Raw genomic sequence first — 22,717 nt, 5'->3', positions numbered from 1 at the left:
GCCTCAGGATGGCAGGACCGTGGTAAGACCAGTGCGTTCCGTGAGCGTCAGCCACTGCCACACTTCTTTAGCCACAGAATCCCTTGGTCAGAGGCAGTGCTGTGTGCAGTACCATGACGGTGGATAAGGCATTCTGTGAGTCCAGGGATGGTAGTCTTGGCTGAAGTGTTGTGTGCAGGATAGGCAAACCCGTATCCAGAGTGTCTGTCTGTTCTGGTGAGAACAAACCGTTGCCCTTTCTATGATGAAAAAGTTCCCGTATAATCAACCTGCTGTCAAGTAGACGGCTGATCACGCTGAGGAATGGAGACGTATCCAGGGCTCACTGTCGGTCTCTGCAGCTGGCACATTGGGCACTCGGCAGTGGCTGTAGTCAGGGCCGCCTTGGCGGGTGGAAGTCCGTGTTGCTGGGCCCATGCGTGACCTCCAAACCTGCCAGCATGGCCACTTTGTTCCTGGGCCCACCGCGTGGTGACCGGGGTGGCTGGGGAAGGCGGCTGAGTGCCGTCCACAGAACGAGTCATCCTATCCGCTTGATCGTTGAAACCCTCCTCCGCCGAGGTCAGCCTTTGCTGAGCATTCACGCGAGATGCACATATCGTCAGTTTTTGATCACTCGCAGAGGTCCATCCACATACCTCTTCGCCAGTTTTCCAATCCAGCTGCTTCCAGCTCCCTGGCCATCCAGTGAGACCGTTGGCTACAGCCCATGAATCAGTGTATAATCACACGTCTGGCCGCTGCTTCTGCCAAGCAAAGTGCACGGTGAGGGGCACTGCCTGCGGCTCTGCCCACTGGGAAGCTTTCCCTTCACTGCCGTCCTTCAGGGACGTGTGCCCTTCAGAGGGGCTGTGGTGCTGCAGCTGCCCACTTCCGGGTGGTGCCTGCGTGCCGTGCAGAGCCATCTGTGAACCAGGCCCTAAGTTTCTCTCCGTCTGTCCGCTGGTCCTAGGGGATGTCCCATGAGGCCGTTGGTGCAGGCTGGGGGAGAGAAGGCAGGCTGGCAGGAGTGGGGACCGTGGGCATTTGAGCCACTTCCTCTTGTAACTTACTTGTGCCTTCAGGACCTGCTTGAGCCTGATCACAGGTATGCCGCTTCCGTTTGATGATGGAACGCGGCTGTGCACGCCCAACTTGATGGGCAGATGGGTCAGAAAACACCCAGTTCTGATAGGCAGTCCAGGTCACATGGTGACTTGACCCACAGTCAAGTGTTCAGTTCCCACCAAAGCCCAGTAACAGGCCAAGAGCTGTCTCTCAAAAGAAGAGCAGTTATCTGCAGAAGATGGCAGGGTCTTGCTCCAAAAGCCTAGAGGCCTCCACTGCGGTTCACCTATGGGGGCTGCCAAAGGCTCCAGACAGCACCCTTAGCTGCCCCTGGCACCTCAGGCACCGTTGGATCTGCTGGGTCACATGGCCCAAGTGGCACAGCAGCCCGGACCTGGTGCAGAGCCTTCTCCTATTCTGGACCCAACTCAAAACTGGCAGCTTTTTGGGTCACTTCATAAATGGCCCAGAGTAACACACCCAAACAAGGAATGTGTTGCCTCCAAAATTTAAATAGGCCTTATGCCTCTTTCTGATTATAGGAGGGGCCAAATGTAGCAACTTATTCTTTACCTCAGAAGGAATATCTTGACAGGCCCCACGCCACTGGATTCCTAGAAATTTTACTGAGGTAGCAGGTCCCTGAATTGTGGTCAGATTTATTCCCTATCGTCTTGACTGCAAATGTCTTACCAGTAAGTCCAGTGTGTTTGCTGCTGTCTGTCTGTGCTCCCTTGGCTGGTACATAGGGAAGCCTGAGAAATACAATTAATTTTCTGGGTTTTTTGTTTTGTTTTGTTTTGGTTTGGTTTTTTTTTTTTTTAGAGAGTATTGATGCCAAATAGGGGTGGGCTGAAGTCCCATAGTGACCTCTGAGTGCTAACACTAACGTTTGGTGTTACGTGGATGTGTATAGATAGCAGAAATCTCACCATATATTTTTGTTATTTTCGGAGAATAAGACAAAATATTTTAAGTAATAAATTTAAAAAGTTGTGGCAATGTGGCTCATTCCTAGTAGACTACATGGAAACTCACGCGAGAGGATACAGAAAACGTAAATAGTCCTGTAAGTTTTAAATAGATGGAGGCAGTAATAAAAAAAAAACTTTAAAACCCAATAATTTTCTTTTCTTTTTTTTTTTTTTTTTTGAGACAGAGTTTCACTCTTGTTACCCAGGCTGGAGCACAATGGCGCGATCTCGGCTCACTGCAACCTCCGCCTCCTGGGTTCAGGCAATTCTCCTGCCTCAGCCTCCTGAGTAGCTGGGATTACAGGCACGCACCACCACGCCCAGCTAATTTTTTGTATTTTTAGTAGAGACGGGGTTTCACCATGTTGACCAGGATGGTCTTGATCTCTTGACCTCGTGATCCACCTGCCTCAGCCTCCCAAAGTGCTGGGATTACAGGCTTGAGCCACCGCGCCCGGCCAAAACCCAACAATTTTCTAGTAAACTGTTTCAAATATTCTGGAAAGCAGTTATTCCATATTCATGGATATTGTTCTAGAGAACAGAAAAAGGAGATTTGACTCTGTATGCCATTTTATGTATGTATATATATATTTTTTGAGACAGGTCCTCACTCTGTTGCCCAGGCTGGATTGCAGTGGCATGATCTCAGCTCACTGCAGACACCGCCTCCTGGGTTCAAGTGATTCTCCCACCTCAGCCTCCCGAGTAGCTGGGATTACAGGCATGCGCCACCACCAAAAAGTAGCACATGCACCAGCTATTTTTTGCATTTTTTTTCAGCAGGGATGGAGTTTTGCCATTTTGCCTAGGCTAGTCTCAAACTTCTGGGCTCAAGCTATCCACCCGCCTCAGCCTCCCACAGTGCTGGGATTACAGGTGTGAGCCGCCGTGCCCAGGCTGTCATTTTAAATAGACAGGGTGACATTAATAGCGAAATCTGACAAAGGAAGTAGGAAGAATTAGATCGTAGACCAATCTGTATGGGTTTGTCATTATTGATATCAAGAACACAATTATAAACAAAGCATTAGCAAATGGAATTCAGCAATATATCAGTAAGATAATGCACGCTGTTGAAGATCCTGGTCCCAGAATGCAAGGCTGGTTTGTCTTAGCATTAGATCAGTATTGTAAGCTTGACAGATTGAATGAAAAATGATGTAATTGATAAATGCAGATAAAAGTATTTGATAAAATCTAGAAGACACATTTGAGAAAATTTAGCATCAACTCATTTCGTAAGATTCTTAACAAACTTTATAGAAGTGTTCTTCCTGAATTTGATAAATTAAGGCTGATTTGGCTTTAGAACTAAGGCATATCCGTGAGGGTAGCAGTGCAGACATCAGGACCCCAGTCCCTGCCCTGGAGGAGCTTGTGCAGAGGGTCTGTCTTAGCTGCCCCGCCTGGGGCAGCCCATGGCTCCATGCGCAGTGGATGGAGAAACTGATTCTTGTGCTGGGGGTGGCAGGGCTTGTCCTGGCCACACGGCAGTGCAGAGCCTGAGGAAGGTTTTGTTTCTATTCCCTCGTCCAGGCCCTCCTACCCTCTGGTGGTCTTCCTGACCTAGAGTGTATCTTTGACCTCATGTGTCCTTCCTTGTCCATCCCAGAGCCCAAGGCGGTGTTTGCCAAGGAGCAGCCGGCACGCAGGGAGGTGCAGGCCGAGGCGGGGGCCGGCGCCACGCTGAGCTGCGAGGTGGCCCAGGCCCAGATGGAGGTGACATGGTACAAGGACGGGAAGAAGCTGAGCGCCAGCTCGAGAGTGCGTGTGGAGGCCGCGGGCTGCACGCGGAGGCTGGTGGTGCAGCAGGTGGGCCAGGCGGACGCTGGGGAGTACAGCTGCGAGGCCGGGGGCCAGAGGCTCTCCTTCCGCCTGCACGTGGCAGGTCAGTGCTTTGGGGACGCTGAGTGACCTTGTGTAGAGGTGTGATGAGACTGGTGGATGACCCCACAGCTCCCAGTGCCCTTGTCCATGAGACTCTACCTCTCCACTTCTCCATGCCCTCTCCTCCTAGTTTTATGCCCATGCTGTGCCAGGCTGGGCTGGACAGGAGGGTGCGGGAAGGGCCAGGCCTGTGGTGCACCTGGAGTGGCATTCCCATTCTCAACCTCATCGCACTGAGCCCTGCCCCCAAACCCCCGTGCTCTTTGGTGTCCAGGTCCCTGGCACTGTCTAGCCCTGTGGTCTGAGGTGGACCAGGCGTCACCCCTGGGAATGTGGGGATGTCCTTTCTATCCGGCAGCTCCCACCTGCCTCCCTTCAGCACCACATGGGGCTTCTCACCCGTGAGAGATGTTTGAATCCATATGAATCATGTAAGAGGAAGTTCCGGCCATGCAGTCCCAGCTGGAATTCTCGCCAGACTGAACTTTGGGGCGTCAAAGTTGCTGGTGTTGAAGAAGGCTCTTTCCTTCTTTTTCTCGAATCTAGAAGCTTTAGAAGCTCACGGTGCACCCATATGTGGCAAAATCTCTGTCCGTATTTTCTTGCAGTGTCTGTGCAAAAAAATTGCAGCCAAGAGAGCTGGTGTCTGTGCTCCTGGGGCCCAGCTGGAAGATTCCAAGTGCTCTTCTTGAGGCAAATCTGGCTTTTCTTTTGTCTCCAGTTTCAACCTTCTGAGGCAGAATTCCTTTTTGGAGTCTGATTTATGGATTTAGCAGTGGAAAGGAAGAAAGAGCTTAAGCTGTCTCAGCACACCATTTAAGAGAGTCTGGGCTGGACATAGGGACTCATGCCTTTTGTATTCCCAGCGCTTTGGGAGGACAAGGCAGGAGGATTACCTGAGCCCAGGAGTTCCAGGCTGCAGTGAGCTGTGGTCATCACACCACTGCACTCCAGTGTGGGCAACAGTGAGACCCTATTTCTGGAAAAAAAAAACAAAAAACAATAAAAAGGATAACTGTCAGAGAGAAAAACGTTGTGGTACTACATTGACTCCCAAATGCCAACACATGACAGCTTGGCATTCTATCTGTATAAAATTATTAAAAAGCCCACTATGTATCTTTCTAAAATATTGTGTTAAGAAAGTATGATAAATTATTTAAAGGTAATAAGTTTTCCAAGTTTTGGAGAATTACCAATTTCTTAAACTATGTGAAAAAGTTACACAAGAAGAAACAGACAACTCAGATAGTCCTATAGTTTTTAATTAAGTGGAACCAGTGATAAAAAACATTTTTATGAAAGGTCTAAGGCCAGCGGATCTATTGATAAATTATATCCAATATTCTCAAAGCAAATTGCTTCATGTTCTTAGAGATCCTTCCAGAGAACAGAATGAGAAGATACACTCTTGAACCTGTTTTATGTGGATAGCATAACACAGATACCAATGTGACAAGAACAGTATAAGGATTTGAAATTACAGGCCAATTCTTACGGATATCCAGGCCAATGCTTCAACAAAATATTTTCTGTTTGACATGGAGTCTTGCTCTTGCACCAGGCTGGAGTGTAGTGGCACGATCTCAGCTCACCACAACCTTCGCCTCCCAGGTTCAAGCGATTCTCCTGCCTCAGCCTCCTGAGTAGTTGGGACTACAGGCACACGTTCACACCCAGCCAATTTTTGTATTTTTAGTAGAGATGGGGTTTCACTGTGTTGGCCAGAATGGTCTCGATCTCTTGACCTCATGATCTGCCCGCCTCAGCCTCCCAAAGTGCTGGGATTGCAGGCGTGAGCAATATATTTTCAAAGTGGTATGACCAGCATGTCAAAAGGAAAGTGCACTACGAGAAAAGACATAGTTTAGAAATGCAACATTGGTTCAATATTCAAAACATGAGAAAATGTCCTGTGACATTAACAGATTGAAAAACAGTGAGATTATCTCAATAAATGCAGAAGAAAAGTTTGATAAAATTTAACATCACAAATTCTGAATAGCTGTTTGACAACATTTAGTATCAGGACTGGCTCAGTGCCCCATGCCTGTAATCCCAGCACTTTCAGAGGCTGAGGCAGAAGGATCCCTCAAGTTCAGGCATTTGAGACCAGCCTCCCAGGCAGCAGGGACCACTGGAACCTGCCACCATTCTGCAGGGCGCCCTGGCAGTGTGACAGATCCTCCATGCAGAATGGTTGGAGAAACTGTTCCCGTGCTGGGAGGTGGTGGTACGGAGCCTGGACAGCGTCTGTCCCTCGCACTTCCCCTTCTAGGCCTTCTTTCCCCAGTGCTGCCTTCCTGACCTAGATGTTGGAGGTCACCCTGTGCACCCCTGTCTTCCCCAGAGCCCAAGATGGTGTTTGCCAAGGAGCAGCCGGCACGGAGGGAGGTGCAGGCCGAGGAGGGGGCCGGTGCCACCCTGAGCTGCGAGGTGGCCCAGGCCCAGACGGAGGTGACGTGGTACAAGGACGGGAAGAAGCTGAGTGCCAGCTCGAGAGTGCGCGTGGAGGCCGCGGGCTGCACACGGAGGCTGGTGGTGCAGCAGGCGGGCCAGGCGGACGCCGGGGAGTACAGCTGCGAGGCCGGGGGCCAGAGGCTCTCCTTCCGCCTGCACGTGGCAGGTCAGTGCTTTGGGGACACTGAGTTACCTTGTGTGGAGGTGATGATGAGATTGCTGATAGACCCCAGTACTCTTTCCATTGGAGTTCATCCCTGGAAGTCTCTCATGATTCTACCTGCCGTTTTCCCACCCATGGCTGGGCCAAGGTTGGCTGGATGGGACGAATGTGTACAAGAGATACTGTGAGTTGTGTTTCCAGGCAGTAACGCTGTTTACAAATTCCCAGCCCCTGGTGAGCACCCACAGGTGCTCCTAGGCGTCCAGCCCTTTGGCTCAAAGGAACTGAGGGGGCTGCTGCAGGGGGCTGAAGCAGACCAGATACCTGTCACCTGAGGCCATCCAATAACTTGCACCCAGCCTCCCCAGCCCGACCTGCGGGCTCTCCCTATGGAGATGGTTGAATTCCACTGAACCAGGATAAGGGTGCATTTCAGCCACACAATCGTTCTTGGAATTAGCTCATGCTTGGACTTCGGATTATCCAAGTTTTAGGTGTTCAGGGACCCTCTTCTCAAATTTCTTATGGACATAAAAGGTCTCTGTGCACCTGCATGTGGCAAAACAATATCCTGTGTTTTTTCTGTTTTGTTTTTGAGACAGTCTGTCACCCAGGCTGGAGTGCAGTGGCATGATCTCAGCTCGCTGAAACCTTTGCCTCCCGGGTTCAAGCATTTCTCCTGCCTGAGCCTCCTGAGTAACCGAGATTACAGGCACCTGCCACCACACCTGGCTAATTTTTGTGTTTTCAGTAGAGATGGGGTTTCACCATGTTGGACAGGCTGGGCTCAAACTTCTGGCTTCAAGTGATCCGCCCGCCTCAGCCTCCCAAAGTGCTGGGATTGCAGGCCTGAGCCATGTGCCCAGCTGGTTTTTATTGTACTGCCCGCAGAGTAAGTAGAGCTGGGAATCGGTGGATCTGTGCTGCAGTGCCCCACTGTGAGGTTCGACATTCTCTTCCAAAAGCCTATGTTGTTTTTATATACTCTTATGTCAGTACATTCTGTGACTGAACTTCCCTCAGTTTAATTTCGTGTATTTAAAACTGAAGAGGAATAAATAGATCAAGCTACATCAGCACACATTTTAAAGGTGAGTTAGCATACAGCAGCCGCTGGCAGGTAAAGCAGATGTGTTTCATACTGTTGTCTAACAATTCATGGCTGATTGATGAAGCCTGACAACCAGCTCTGCGTTCCTTTTGTCAGTGGGAGATGGAGTGCAGTCACACCCTTGTTCATAGGTGCTGACACTTAACACTGCTGTCCATCAGTAGCTAGAAGTTTGTGGGGGGTATATGGATGCCAAAAATCCCACTTTGTGGGTACTTGAAATGTTGTTATATGAGAACATGTCATTATTACTGTTATTTTGAAACGGAGTCTCCCTCCGTCACCCAGACTGGAGTGCAGTGTGTGATCTCGGCTCACTGCAACCTCTGCCTCCTGGGTTCGAGCAATTCTCCTGCCGCAGCCTCCTGAGCAGCTGGGACTACAGGTGGACACCACCACACCTGGCTTTTTTTTTTTTTTTTTTTTTTTTTGCATTTTTAGTGGAGATGGGGTTTCATTATGTTGGCCAGGCTGGTCTCAGCCTCCTGACCTCAAGTGATCTGCCCACCTCAGCCTCCCAAAGTGGTTGGATTACAGGCATGAGCCACCATGCCTGACCCTATTATTTATGCAAGTAAATTTGAAAAGTTTTGGCCAAAACTTTTGAAAAAACTATATTAAAAGTAGAAATAGATAAGTTTAACAGTCCTATAACCTTTTGTATAAATGCAACAAATAATCTTCTCATAGAATAGTGTCTACCCAGTGCTCTAAACTGTACCAGATATTCTGGAAAGAAATTATTCCATGTTCGTAGATGTTCCTCTATAGTATTGAAAAAGGACGTCAGTCCTCTATCTCATTTTATATAGGTAAATATCATTAATACCAAACTCTGACAGGGTGAATATGAGGAATTAAAATTGGCCAGTCTCTTATCAATATCAAGGCTCGTATCTTAAACTAAAATATTAGCACCCTGAATTCACCAGTTTATCAAGAGGATAATACACAATGATAAAAGTCTTAGTCCAGGAATGCAAGGCTGGTTTAACATGAGAAACATTAGAAAATCAGTACAAAATATGATATTAACAGATTGAAAGAAAAACAAATGTGATTACCTCAATATGGAGTCTAAAAGTATTTGATAAAATACAACATCATAAATATGCAAAAAATATCTGGAAAAATTTAGCATCAATTCATGTCATACAGTTCTTACCAAACTCTAAATAAAAACATTTTTCCTTAATTTCACAAGTGATACTGTAGAGAAAATAAGCTAACATTACACAAATGTGAAACCTTCAAAGTGTCGCCTTTGAGGTTGGAAACGGGACAAGGATGCCATCCATCACCACTTCTTCCAACACTGTACAGTACAGAGAAGAGAAAAAGGCAGCCCAAGGTGCGAGGCGTGGAAAGTAAAACGCGCACCTCACAGATGATACGGTTATTAGTTTAGAAAGTCCAAAAAAACTAATTATTAGTAAGAGATTTGGGAATGGTTACCACATAAAAAATCAATATCCAGAAAACACTTCTACATCTATGTACCAGAAACAAGCAGAGGGAAAATCGCGTTTTCGGAGATTTCCATTACCATCCGAGGTCTTGTGGTGACCAGTTGCCAGCCTAATAAAAGGTCTTTAAATGGCTTGTGGGGAAACATTGTTAAATGTTGTTGAGAGAGGGTGACAGCGGTGGCAGACGTGGAAGTGTGCATCCCGGTGAGCGCAGTTCTGTTGGGTGGGGGCGTACTGGAGGTGCGTAGCAAAGGCCAAGCAGAGCCAAGCCGCCCTTGAAGAATGCAGCGCGAGGGCCTTTGCTCTGCCAGACAGGAGGCTGTCCTCTAAAGCGGAGGCGATTCGGTCGCCTGGGCCCAAAGGCAGGAGGAAATGAACAGACCGGAATAATTGAATACTGAGCTCAAAAGTGCTTGATGGAACCAGATTCCTCCTCCCTTTCTTTATTTTTCACCCTGGTGCAAGGGGGAGGTGTAGAGGAAGGGTGACCTTTTCACAAATGGTGCTAAGACGATTGTTTGCAAAAGTAAAAATACTGAGTGTCTACCTCCCTGGGCAAGAAATCAGCTCAGTGTGTGGGTAGAGCAGCTCTCACCAGGTAATAGAGATTGGTCAGTGACTTCTGGGTAAGGGAAGAGGTCCTGAGCGGAACGTGAATGCACGAGCCACACAGGACGAATGATGCATTTGCCTGAAATAAGACTGATCACTTCATTTCATTAGAAGACCCTCATGCAGAAGTGACAGGGCAAGGCACAGAGATGGAGACGGTGTTTGTAACAGCATTTAATTATATGAAGTTCCTAAAACTAAATATGTGAAAGACAGTGCTATTGAAAATTGGGGTTGGGTGTGGTGGCTCATGCCTGTAACCCACGTGCTGTGGGAGGCCAAGGCAGGAGGATTGCTTGAGCCCAGCCTGGGCAACATAGTGAGACCCTGCCTCTAAAAAATAAAAGAGCTAGGCATGGTGGTGCATGCCTGTAGTCCCAGCTCCTCGGGAGGCTGAGGCGGGAGGGTGTGTTGAGCCTGAGGATAGAGGCTGCAGTGAGCTGTGATCACGCCAGTGCACTCCAGCATGGGCAACAGAGCAAGACCCTGTATATAAAAAAAAAAAAAAAAAAAAAAAAAAAAAAAAAAATTGGCAAAACACTTTAAGGGTGACACCACAGAAGAGCAAAGACCCCATCCCAAACCATCAGAAGGCACCCAGCTTGACGGTGCTCCCAGCAGGGCCACAGGAAGCCACGGGAGGCTCCATAGAGGCCAGCGCTGACCCTCCTGAGAGTGGCAGGAGTGGGAGCCTCAGACTCTGGGGCCCTGCGGTGAGGACGCGCCTGCACAGTCCCGTGGGGAGACCCTGGCACATCCCACATGAGGGGAGCTGTGCAGGCGTCAGGACCCCACTCCCTGCCCTGGAGGGTCTGTCATGGCGGCCCTGCCTGGGATGACAGCCCATGGCCACATGCAGAATGGATGGGGAAACTGTTCCTTGTGCTGGGAGGGGGTGAGGCTTCTCCCAACTACACACCAGGGCAGAGCCTGAGCCTGGGGAGGGTTCCGTCCCTCCCGCCTCCCTTCCAGTGCTGCCTTCCTGACTAGATGCTGGAGGTCACCCTGTGCACCCCTGTCTTCCCCAGAGCCCAAGGTGGTGTTTGCCAAGGAGCAGCCGGCACGCAGGGAGGTGCAGGCCGAGGCGGGGGCCGGCGCCACGCTGAGCTGCGAGGTGGCCCAGGCCCAGACGGAGGTGACGTGGTACAAGGACGGGAAGAAGCTGAGCGCCAGCTCGAAAGTGCACGTGGAGGCCGCGGGCTGCACGCGGAGGCTGGTGGTGCAGCAGGCGGGCCAGGCGGATGCCGGGGAGTACAGCTGCGAGGCCGGGGGCCAGAGGCTCTCCTTCCGCCTGCACGTGACAGGTCAGTGCTTTGGGGACGCTGCTCTGACCGGAGTAGAGCCGCTGCTGACCCGGTGGGCTCTCCGTTAGACGCCGCCCCTCGTTCTCACATCCTCTCACCTCCTACTCTCTGCCTGTGGCGGAGCTGGGCTGCTGGGTGGGAAGGGAGTGGGTGGAAGGGTCAGAGCCCTCCTTGTCCGTGTTAGGTGCTGTTCCTGTGCAGACATGCTGGGTCACATTTCCTAGCACCTCGGAATCACCAATGTCCCAAGGTGTCCGGGACTCTGGTCCTATCTAACACATGAGATGGAGGTAGGCCAGGTGTCCCTCCCTCAGGGATGTTCTTGCAGTCCCTGCATGGCCTCATCTGGCCCCACATGAGGGCTCTCCCTGTGGAGAGAGATTTGACTTCGTTGAGCCAGGGTGTAGAGAAATTCCAGCCACACAGTCTTACTTGGAATTACATCAGCACTGAACACTGGGCTCCCAAAGTTTTCAGTGTTGTGGGACACACTTCTGTCCTCCTCTGTGGTTGTAGAAGCCCGGTCTGAGCTTCACTAAAACCCAGGTCCACAGAGTCAGTGTGTAAACGAGTGAAGTGCAGAGCCACAGAGTGTGTGCAGACCCATGGTGTTAGTAAACAAGTGACATGCAGACCCACGGCGTTAGCGCGTGGACAGGTGGGGCACAGACCCATGGCGTTAGTGTGTGGACGGGTGGGGCGCAGGCCCACGGTGTTAGGGTGTGGACGGGTGGGGCACAGTCACACGTGGGGAGGATTAAGTGACGGTGGTGGTGGCCGCGGACTGGGGAGGCTGTATCACGTCATCCTGTTTCCCTGGTGTGTCCTGTGCCTGTCCTCTCCGCTGATTCACGGAAGTCTGAGAACATCCTTCCTGGTGTTTGTTAGGAGAGCCTAGTTTCAGACTCCAGCCTGAGCCCCAAGTGCCACCACGTAACCGTTGGTGTTGTAGATGTCTGTAACGGCTTACAGATGTGTACAGTTACCAAAAAACTCACTGCAAGTCCATTTCAAAAGGTTAACAAATTATCTAATTTCTAGAAGACCAAAACCAGTCAGGGAACAGATAACCTATGAGCAGTTACCTACTGCTACTGAAGTTACCTGCAGTTACCACGACCTAGTAAAAACCCGAACCAGTAGCAAAAAATCTCTAGCAAACAATACCTGAACCAGGTGGCCCTGCGGAGAAATTCTTCCAAACATGCTGGCCAGAAATTCTTCCACGTTCACGGAAATTCTTCTGGAGAATGGCAAAGGGAGGAAACACCCTCTCGTGCATTCTGTGCGGGTAGATGGCTTCCCGCCACAACTAAAATCTGGCCGGAAAGCAGGAAGATTGCGTATCATAGGTCAAAGAATCATGGAGATCGTGGCCATTTTGTTGAACAACATCTTAGCAAACTGAATGCAGCAGTACACGCAGACAGTTGTACAAGATGATAAAATTCATAGTGTAGGAATGAGGGCTGATTTCATGTTAAAAGCATTAGATAACCATGATACATGGTTGAAATTAAAAAACAATGCCATTGTCTTAAACGTAGAATAAAGTACCGCATTGATGAAATTGAACCTTATATATTCAGAAGAAGTATCTGGCAAAATTTAGCATCCATCATGCCATAAAATTCTTAACAAAGTATAAACAAAAGGGTGGTTCCCCCTTAATTTGACGCAGGGTGTGACTCTGTAAGCTTTGCCTCTGAGCCAGGGAACAGCACGAGAAGCCAGCGGCCAGCACTTCCACCCAGCATGGGGCAGCAAAGTCAGGAGGAAAGTTGCATGAAAAAGGTGAATCGGGCCGGGCGCGGTGGCTCAAGCCTGTAATCCCGGCACTTTGGGAGGCCGAGGCAGGTGGATCTCGAGGTCAAGAGATCGAGGCCATCCTGGCCAACATGGTGAAACCCCGTCTCTACTAAAACTATAAAAATTAGCTGGGCATGGTGGCGCGTGCCTGTAATCCCAGCTATTCAGGAGGCTGAGGCAGGAGAATTGCCTGAACCCAGGAGGCGGAGGTTGCGGTGAGCCGAGATCGCGCCATTGCTCTCCAGCCTGGCGCCTGGTGACAGAGTGAGACTCTGTCTCAAAAAAAAAAAAGGGGGAAAAAAAGAAAAAGGTGAATCAGCGGAAGATATGGTTTACCCAGAGGATAAATTATCAGAGAGCTGAGAAAGATCAGCCCTTGCAAGATCTGTGTGAAGAAACTTTTCTGCATGTAGACGGGCAGCAAGCAGTTGGGAAATGAAGACGTGAGACAGACAGACTTTCAAAGGCATCGCATTTATGATCCCGGGCTGGTAAAAGGTGTCCAGAGGCTCACGGCGAAGCTATGAAACACTTTTGAGAGACATCAAGCTCTAAAGTGGACAGGAGGCATGGAGGAATGAAAGGTGTTCAGTCTCAACAGCCAAACGGACGTGGTTTTGGGGGGTGCGAGGTTGAAAAAGGACAAGTAGATTTAGTGGCTGTGCACAAGCTCGAGGAAGAGCCAGCCTGCAGGCACCCCAGTCCCTGCCCTGGAGAAGCTGGTGCACAGAGGGTCTGTCTCAGCTGCCCTGCCTGGGGCGGCCCATGGCGAGTGCACAGTGGACGGAGAAACTGATTCTTGTGTTGGGGGCGGCGGGCATTGTTCTGGCCACGTGGCAGTGCAGAGCCTGAGGAAGGTTCTGTTCCTCCTCCTCCCTGGTCCAGGCCCTCCTACCCTCGGGTGGTCTTCCTGACCTGGGCCGTATCTTTGACCTCATGTGTCCTTCCTTGTCCATCCCAGAGCCCAAGGCGGTGTTTGCCAAGGAGCAGCCGGCACGCAGGGAGGTGCAGGCCGAGGCGGGGGTCAGCGCCACGCTGAGCTGCGAGGTGGCACAGGCCCAGACGGAGGTGACGTGGTACAAGGACGGGAAGAAGCTGAGCGCCAGCTCGAGAGTGCGTGTGGAGGCCGCGGGCTGCACGCGGAGGCTGGTGGTGCAGCAGACGGGCCAGGCGGACGCCGGGGAGTACAGCTGCGAGGCCGGGGGCCAGAGGCTCTCCTTCCGCCTGCACGTGGCAGGTCAGTGCTTTGGGATGGCTAATCCCTCTCACCCGGAGCTGATGGCCACACTACATGGCCCCTGAGATCCTGGATGGTGGCTGATGGTGCTTAGGACTGCACTGGGCCGTCCTTGAAGAGCAGTGGGCATCAGGAGTGCCAGGTGGCATGAGGGTGGCCCTGATGGGCGGCGGGGCTGGTCAGGGATGCCAGGGTCCCCTCTCATGCCAACTCACCTCTTACCCAGAGCCGGAGCCCCTAATTTCAGAGAGATCTGGCCGCAGGGAGCCTCTGGTGGTCAAGGAGCATGAGGACATTGTGCTGACTGCCACACTGGCCACACCGTCTGTGGCTGCGGTGACTTGGCTCAAGGATGGCGTGGAGATTCGCCGCAGTAAGCGGCACGAGACAGCCAGCCAGGGGAACAGCCACACCCTGACCGTGCGTGGCGCCCAGCTGCTGGACAGCGCGGTCTACAGTTGCCGCGTGGGCACAGAGGGGCAGGACATCCCCGTGCAGGTGGAAGGTGAGCCGGGCACGGGGCGGTGACACCTCCAGACCCCTCTGTCCCAGAGCTGGGCAGGGGCCAAGCTGGGTCTGTGCAGAGCCTGGCTGACGTCCCCTTCCCGCCCACAGAGGTGGCTGCCAGGTTCTGCCGGCCGCTGGAGCCCGTGTCTGGTGAGCTGGGCGGTGCGGTGACGCTGGCCTGCGAGCTGAGCCCGGCGTGTGCAGAGGTGGTGTGGCGCTGCGGCAGCACGCAGCTTCGGGCGGGCAAGCGCTTCCAGATGGCGTCCGAGGGGCCCGTGCGCTCGCTCACTGTGTCTGGGCTGCGTGCAGAGGACGCCGGGGAGTACGTGTGCGAGAGTCGTGATGACCGCACCAGTGCGCAGCTCACCGTCAGCGGTATGTGCGGGGCCGGTGTCCCTATCCAGGGTGGCTTCCTGGAGGAGGTGGCCGTTGGCACTCCCGCAGCGTGGGGGCTGTGCTGGTCCCGTGCGCCTGCCTCTTAAGCAGCCATCCCGTCCGCAGTGCCCCGAGTGGCGAAGTTCACATCCGGGCTGAGCGCCGTGGTCGCGGAGGAGGGCCGCGAGGCCACCTTCCAGTGTGTGGTGTCCCCCAGTGACGTGGCAGTCGTGTGGTTCCGGGACGGTGCCCTGCTGCAGCCCAGCGAGAAGTTTGCCATATCACAGAGTGGCGCCAGCCACAGCCTGACCATCGCGAGCCTGGCGCTGGAGGATGCAGGCCAGATCACCGTGGAGGCGGAAGGTGCCTCGTCCTCAGCTGCCCTGAGGGTCCGAGGTGAGCGGAGCGGGTGGCAGGACCTGCCTGGCTGGCTCGGGCTCCTGGCACAGGCACCTCCCCCATGGACTGGTCCTGCATGGGCACCTGGCAGTGCTGTCCTGAGTCTGGCTGGTCTGGCTGACCTCAGGGGCCACGGGATGTGTGGGCTGCAGAGAGGAGACTCAGTAGGTTGGATGGACGAAGTGTCTTCTCTGGGTATAGAGAAGATACAATCCTGCAGGTGCACCTGGTGGGGAATGGGTGGAGGTTGAGGCAATCCAGGAAGGCTTTCTGGAGGAGGTGGGTTCATGCTTAGCCTGAAGGATGGCAGGGGAGAGAGAGAGGGGTTAGCAGCAGTGCAGGCAGTGACATGAGCTTCCCATGCAGCTAAAGCCAGCAGCCAGAACTTGCCCTGAAGGGAAGTGGGAGTCATGGCAGGTTCTGGGGCAAAGCAGTTTTACAGCGGGTTCACCTTTGTGGTGTTCACGAGCGGCCTGAGGCAGAGAGGCCCGCGGGCACTTCTGTAACCCGCGCAGGAGTGCTGGGGCTTTGCCAACGCCGCCGCACCCGGTGGGGGCCGTGCCTGGGAGTTCGGGGGCCCCCGGCCTGGCCTCTTGTTCGGAGCAGGGGGGCTGGAGGTGGGAGCGGGGCTGAGGGAAGCGTCTCTGTTTCCTCGCCCGGTCTGCTCCCCAGTGTGGCCAGGGCCGCGCCCAGCTTGGACGGGGACCTGGGTGGGTGGGCACTGGGCCTGAGGGAGCTGGGCGGGCGCTCCGTACCCTGGCTTGCCCGCGGACGAGGGCCAGGGCCGCCGTGACCTCCCTTCTCTCGCGGCTCCAGAGGCGCCCGTGCTGTTCAGGAGGAAGCTGGAGCCGCAGACGGTGGAGGAGCGGAGCTCAGTGACCCTGGAGGTGGAGCTGACGCGGCCCTGGCCCGAGCTGAGGTGGACGCGGAACGCCGTGGCCCTGGCACCGGGAAAGAACGTGGAGATCCACGCCGAGGGCGCCCGCCACCGCCTGGTTCTGCACGACGTGGGTTTTGCCGACCGCGGCTTCTTTGGCTGCGAGACCCCTGACGACAAGACGCAGGCCAAACTCACGGTGGAGAGTGAGCGCGGGCGGCAGTGGCGGGGGAGGGAGGGGAGGAGGGAGGAGCAAGGCTGGGCACCGAGGGCAGGAGGGAGAAGGGGCACTGAGGGAGGGGGCGGGCCTGTGGGCAGGTCCTAAGGGTGGGGGAGGGGTAGGCCTGCCACGGGAAGGGTGAGCCTGGGGGTGCTGCCAGGTTCCTCCCTGAGCTCCTGGGGAAGGCGACTGTGCCCGGGGGCTCAGAGGTGAGGGGCTCGGAGCAGTGGCCGACCCACGCCCCACGTGTGCCCGGCAGTGCGTCAGGTACGGCTGGTCCGGGGCCTGCAGGCAGTGGAAGCACAGGAGCAGGGCACAGCTACCATGGAGGTAGAGCTGTCGCACGCGGACGTGGAGGGCAGCTGGACTCGAGACGGTCTGCGGCTCCAGCAGGGGCCCACGTGCCACCTGGCTGTGCGGGGCCCCACGCACACCCTCACGCTCTCTGGGCTGCGGCCCGAGGACAGTGGCCTTGTGGTCTTCAAGGCAGAAGGCGTGCACACGTCGGCACAGCTCTCGGTCACCGGTGCGTGGGGGAGCCGGCGGGACACAGTGCGGAGCACGCCCGCCTGTCCCAAGGGGGCCCTGGGGAGGCCGGTGGGGACTGTGAGGACCTGGATGAGCCAGCCCCATATGATTCAGTCCAGCTCGTGCCCCGCCCCACACCTGTCCCCGCCCCCGCCCTGTCCCCGTCCCCACCCTGAGGGCTCCTCCCAGCCCTTTTTCTCCTCTCCCCTCCCGCTTCCGCCTCCCCAGAGCTGCCCGTGAGCTTCAGCCGCCCGCTGCAGGACGTGGTGACCACCGAGAAGGAGAAGGTCACCCTGGAGTGCGAGCTGTCTCGGCCTAATGTGGATGTGCGCTGGCTGAAGGTGCCTCTCCGCCCCCCGCCGCCCAACTCCGTTGCCTCTTCCCCTCCCCTCCCGTGGGTGGGCCCGAGTGGAACCCCGGGACTGAGCCACCTGAGCGCCTGACGGGGCCTCTCTGCTCCTCAGGACGGTGTGGAGCTGCGGGCTGGCAAGACAGTGGGCATCGCGGCCCAGGGTGCCTGCAGGAGCCTCACTATTTACCGGTGCGAGTTCACAGATCAGGGCGTGTATGTGTGTGATGCCCACGACGCCCAGAGCTCCGCCTCCCTGAAGGTGCAAGGTGAGAGCTGCATGGGGCACGTGGGGCATGGCACGTGGGGCATGGCACATGGGGCGTGGCAGGTGTGGGCAGCTCCTCCTGTCCTCCATGGTCCCCAGCCGGTGGCTTGGCCGCTCTGCTTCCATCCTCACGACCCTCAGCGTGCCGGGGCACTGGGTGGGGTGCACCAGGCAGGGGCTGCTGGGAGCGGCTCTGTGCATCTGGAGGTGACTGGCGGGGCCTCCCTTGCCACCCCAGGCCGCAGCATCCAGATCGTGAGGCCCGTGGAGGATGTGGAGGTGATGGAGAAGGAGGGTGCCACCTTCTCCTGCGAGGTCTCCCACGACGACGTGCCTGGCCAGTGGTTCCGGGAGGGCAGCAAACTTCGTCCCAGCGAGAACGTGCGCATCCGTCAGGAAGGTGTGAGGGCGGCGGCTGCGGTGGCGTGGCCCGGCCCGGGTCCTCCTCTGCCCTGCCTGTGCTGAGCAGCCCTTGTCCCCAGGAAGGACATACACGCTCATCTACCGGAGGGTCCTGGCAGAAGATGCAGGAGAGATCAAATTTGTAGCTGAAAATGCAGAATCCCGAGCCCAGCTCCGAGTGAAGGGTGAGGCAGGGGCTGAGGGGAGGGCGGGGCCTGGATGGTGTGTGTGTCTGTGGTCAGCTGGCTCAGCTCCGGCCCGGATGCCCCAGGCTGGCTCTCAGGACCGGGACAGCAAGGACTCAGGAGGAGGGAAGGGGTGTCACCTCCTTGGCAGGAAAATGAGGGCCGGAGAAGCAGCCATGAGGGGATTCTTGCTTAAAACCGGGGTCCTGATGAATTCTCCCTCGGGCTGCAGTGAGTGCTGGAGAGGCCAGGCTTGAGGCCCTGCTGGGGCGAGGGGTGGGGGGGTCCCACCTGGTGGCCCTGAGGAGGAGGATGGCTGGGGGGACTGGTGCGGGGGTGGCAGGGAGGGGGGCTCTGTAGATGGGAGGGGTGCGGACGGGTGGGTGGGCAAGCCAGAGGTTTGTGGGAGGGACGGGATTCCTGGGGCTGGACTAGGGTGTGCAGTTCCGGTGCCGGAATGGGGGCTTGGAGAGAGGACTGGAGTGGGTGGCGCTATGTGGGCAGGGCCTGCCCTGCTCTGGGCGGGGTTGGGTGGTGGAAATGAGAATGTGGGCTATGCTGTGGGGGTGGGGGACAGCCACGGAGACAGACGCACTCCCCTTGCTGTTGGTGCGGCAGGTCCTAGCACAGCTCCTGGGGCACACTCCGGCCCCTGGTGGGCAGACATGGGCTGTTGGGGCCTAGTGCGGTCCAGGACCGTAGCTCTCCCGGACCCCCAGTGTCTTGTCAGAGCCTGGGCCCGGGAGCCCTGAGCACCGTCTCTGACCCAGCCGCACCCCCACCACACTCACAGAGCTGCCAGTGACCCTCGTGCGCCCGCTGCGGGACAAGATCGCCATGGAGAAGCACCGCGGCGTGCTGGAGTGTCAGGTGTCCCGGGCCAGCGCCCAGGTGCGGTGGTTCAAGGGCGGTCGGGAGCTGCAGCCCGGGCCCAAGTACGAGCTGGTCAGCGATGGCCTCTACCGCAAGCTGATCATCCACGACGTCCAGCCGGAGGACGAGGACACGTACACGTGCAACGCTGGCGACGTGCAGACCAGCGCACACTTCTTTGTGGAAGGTGCGGGCAGGAAGGCAGCTCTGCAGTGGCTTTTGTGTGTGGGGGTGTCTTCCAGGGTCACGGTTTGCCCTGCGCTCCTGGGGACGCTGGGTCCAGGCGGCTCAGGAGGATGCCAGCATGCACGTAGCGGGCAGGGCCTTGTTCCCAGGAAGGAACCTGCGGGACGGGACAGCCTGTCCTTTCCGCGGGGCCTGCCAGCGCCCGTTCCTCCCCACAGAGCAGTCCATCACCATCGTGCGGGGTCTGCAGGACGTGACGGTGATGGAGCCCGCCCCTGCCTGGTTTGAGTGTGAGACCTCCATCCCCTCAGTGCGGCCACCTAAGTGGCTCCTGGGGAAGACGGTGCTGCAGGATGGGGGGAACGTGGGCCTGGAGCAGGAGGGCACGGTGCACCGGCTGACGCTGCGACGGACCTGCTCCACCATGACCGGGCCCGTGCACTTCACCATCGGCAAGTCCCGCTCCTCTGCCCGCCTGGTGGTCTCAGGTGAGACGCGGGGCAGAGCCACAAGAGGACAAGGTCCAGGGCTCCTGGGAGGCCTGGATGGGGCTGTGGGCAGGTACAGGGCAGGGCCACGGAGATGACTCAGGGCAGGGAGTGGGCACAGTTCAGGGTCACGCATGGATGTTGCTTAGGGCCGGGGGAGGACACAGACGGGGGACACAGGTCAGGACTGAGGGAGGACACAGACCAGGGCCACGGGGGACACCGCTCAGGGCCGGGGAGAACACAGACCAGGGCCACGGGGACACGGCTCAGGGCCGGGGGAGAACACAGACCAGGGCCACGGGGGACATGGCTCAGGGCCGGGGAGGACACAGACCAGGGCCACGGGGGACACGGCTCAGGGCCGGGGAGAACACAGACCAGGGCCACGGGGACACGGCTCAGGGCCGGGGGAGGACACAGACCAGGGCCACGGGGGACACCGCTCAGGGCCGGGGAGGACACAGACCAGGGCCACGGGGGACACGGCTCAGGGCCGGGGGAGGACACAGACCAGGGCCACGGGGGACACCACTCAGGGCTGGGGAGAACACAGACCAGGGCCACGGGGACACGGCTCAGGGCCGGGGGAGGACACAGACCAGGGCCACGGGGGACACCGCTCAGGGCCGGGGAGGACACAGACCAGGGCCACGGGGACACGGCTCAGGGCCGGGGGAGGACACAGACCAGGGCCACGGGGGACACCGCTCAGGGCCGGGGAGGACACAGACCAGGGCCACGGGGGACACAGCTCAGGGCCGGGGAGAACACAGACCAGGGCCACGGGGACACAGCTCAGGGCCGGGGAGGACACAGACCAGGGCCACGGGGACACAGCTCAGGGCCGGGGAGAACACAGACCAGGGCCACGGGGACACAGATCAGGGCCGGGGAGAACACAGACCAGGGCCACGGGGACATGGCTCAGGGCCGGGGGAGGACACAGACCAGGGCCACGAGGGACACAGGTCAGGACTGGGGGAGAACACAGACCAGGGCCACGGGGGACACGGCTCAGGGCCAGGGGAGGACACAGACCAGGGCCACGGGGGACACGGCTCAGGGCCGGGGGAGGACACAGACCAGGGCCACGGGGGACACCGCTCAGGGCCGGGGAGAACACAGACCAGGGCCACGGGGGACACGGCTCAGGGCCGGGGGAGGACACAGACCAGGGCCACGGGGACACGGCTCAGAGCCGGGGAGGACACAGACCAGGGCCACGGGGGACACGGCTCAGGACTGGGGGAGGACACAGACCAGGGCCACGGGGGACACGGCTCAGGGCCGGGGAGAACACAGACCAGGGCCACGGGGACACGGCTCAGGGCCGGGGAGGACACAGACCAGGGCCACGGGGACACAGCTCAGGGCCGGGGAGGACACAGACCAGGGCCACGAGGGACACAGCTCAGGGTCAGGGAGAACACAGACCAGGGCCACGGGGGACACAGCTCAGGGCCGGGGGAGGACACAGACCAGGGCCACGGGGACACGGCTCAGGGCCGGGGAGGACACAGACCAGGGCCACGGGGGACACGGCTCAGGACTGGGGGAGGACACAGACCAGGGCCACGGGGGACACAGCTCAGGGCCGGGGAGAACACAGACCAGGGCCACGGGGACACAGCTCAGGGCCGGGGAGGACACAGACCAGGGCCACGGGGACACCGCTCAGGGCCGGGGAGAACACAGACCAGGGCCACGGGGACACAGCTCAGGGCCGGGGAGGACACAGACCAGGGCCACGGGGACACAGCTCAGGGCCGGGGAGAACACAGACCAGGGCCACGGGGACACAGATCAGGGCCGGGGGAGGACACAGACCAGGGCCACGAGGGACACAGGTCAGGACTGGGGGAGAACACAGACCAGGGCCACGGGGGACACGGCTCAGGGCCAGGGGAGGACACAGACCAGGGCCACGGGGGACACGGCTCAGGACCGGGGGAGGACACAGACCAGGGCCACGGGGGACACGGCTCAGGACTGGGGGAGGACACAGACCAGGGCCACGGGGGACACAGACCAGGGCCACGGGGACATGGCTCAGGGCCGGGGAAGATAGTTCACGGAACGGTGGATGCAGCTGTTGGAAACAGATGCTCAGGGCCGAAAAGAAAAATCAGCTCTGAGACGAAAGGATCTTTCAGAAACGCAATTTTTATTTTTTGGACTGCAGGAACGGTACCCTCACTAGCCATCGTGCCACGAAACTATAGTGAACAAAGGAAAATACACACATTTATCCCTCACGCATTTGGGCTGGTCCTTATTGCTGTGTCTGATCTCCGTTGGCTGGAGCCAGACCTCACCCTCTAAACCAAAACCCGATTGGCTGACAACTTAAAACTTTTCTAAACAGGTGAAAGCAATGGAGAGCTGGGACCTGCCTGTGAGCACGTCCAGCACAGATATCTTAGTTAAAGTACAAGGACACAGAGTGTGCTACGTGCCTGTCACCATGGCGTGTCTAACAGCTACATAGGATAGGGCTTAACAGAGTTATTAGCGCACTTATGATTTAACAAGAAAGAAAACTTTAAAAAGGAGCTTTTCTACTTCCCACAGTGGCTCGGGGCCAGGGGAGGACTCGGTTCAGGGCCATAGGCAACTAGGCTCAGGGCTTGGCAGGCAGGGCAGGGTGACTGGCTCCTGTGGCCCCGTGGCACAGCCTGTCCGCACTTCCTGCAGACGTTCCTGTAGTCCTCGCACGGCCGTTGGAGCCCAAGATGGGCCGTGAGCTGCAGTCTGTGGTCCTGTCCTGCGACTTCCGGCCACCCCCCAAGGCTGTGCAGTGGTACAAGGATGACACGCCCCTGTCTCCCTCTGAGAAGTTCAGGATGAGCCTGGAGGGTCAGATGGCCGAGCTTCGCATCCTCCGGCTGGTGCCTGCCGATGCTGGTGTCTACCGGTGCCAGGCGGGCAGTGCCCACAGCAGCGCTGAGGTCACCGTGGAAGGTGGGGCATGAGGGGCACAG

The 22,717-nt window shown here is 56.7% G+C and overlaps 1 protein-coding gene across 23 annotated transcripts in view; it reads left to right on the top strand.

Annotated features, from left to right (window-relative positions):
* The window catches only part of OBSCN (obscurin, cytoskeletal calmodulin and titin-interacting RhoGEF), a 156,940-nt gene that overhangs the window by 39,742 nt on the left and 94,481 nt on the right, over nt 1–22,717 (top strand). For 22 of the 23 annotated variants that reach the window (XM_074385453.1, XM_074385467.1, XM_074385466.1 and 19 more), the window contains exons 19-34: nt 3,637–3,912; nt 6,262–6,537; nt 10,755–11,030; nt 13,801–14,076; nt 14,303–14,581; nt 14,692–14,958; nt 15,085–15,354; nt 16,174–16,440; nt 16,714–16,980; nt 17,211–17,323; nt 17,447–17,600; nt 17,838–17,999; nt 18,082–18,186; nt 18,980–19,246; nt 19,464–19,733; nt 22,431–22,697. In XM_074385453.1, the coding sequence (XP_074241554.1) occupies nt 3,637–3,912; nt 6,262–6,537; nt 10,755–11,030; nt 13,801–14,076; nt 14,303–14,581; nt 14,692–14,958; nt 15,085–15,354; nt 16,174–16,440; nt 16,714–16,980; nt 17,211–17,323; nt 17,447–17,600; nt 17,838–17,999; nt 18,082–18,186; nt 18,980–19,246; nt 19,464–19,733; nt 22,431–22,697 (3,792 nt within the window). The remainder of the gene's footprint in view (nt 1–3,636; nt 3,913–6,261; nt 6,538–10,754; nt 11,031–13,800; nt 14,077–14,302; nt 14,582–14,691; nt 14,959–15,084; nt 15,355–16,173; nt 16,441–16,713; nt 16,981–17,210; nt 17,324–17,446; nt 17,601–17,837; nt 18,000–18,081; nt 18,187–18,979; nt 19,247–19,463; nt 19,734–22,430; nt 22,698–22,717) is intronic. The other variant, XM_074385464.1, reaches the window with a different exon arrangement.

The sequence above is a fragment of the Saimiri boliviensis genome, chromosome 14, assembly GCF_048565385.1.
Source record: "Saimiri boliviensis isolate mSaiBol1 chromosome 14, mSaiBol1.pri, whole genome shotgun sequence".
Taxonomy (NCBI): domain Eukaryota; kingdom Metazoa; phylum Chordata; class Mammalia; order Primates; family Cebidae; genus Saimiri; species Saimiri boliviensis.
This window is presented reverse-complemented; position numbering and strand designations above follow the sequence as displayed.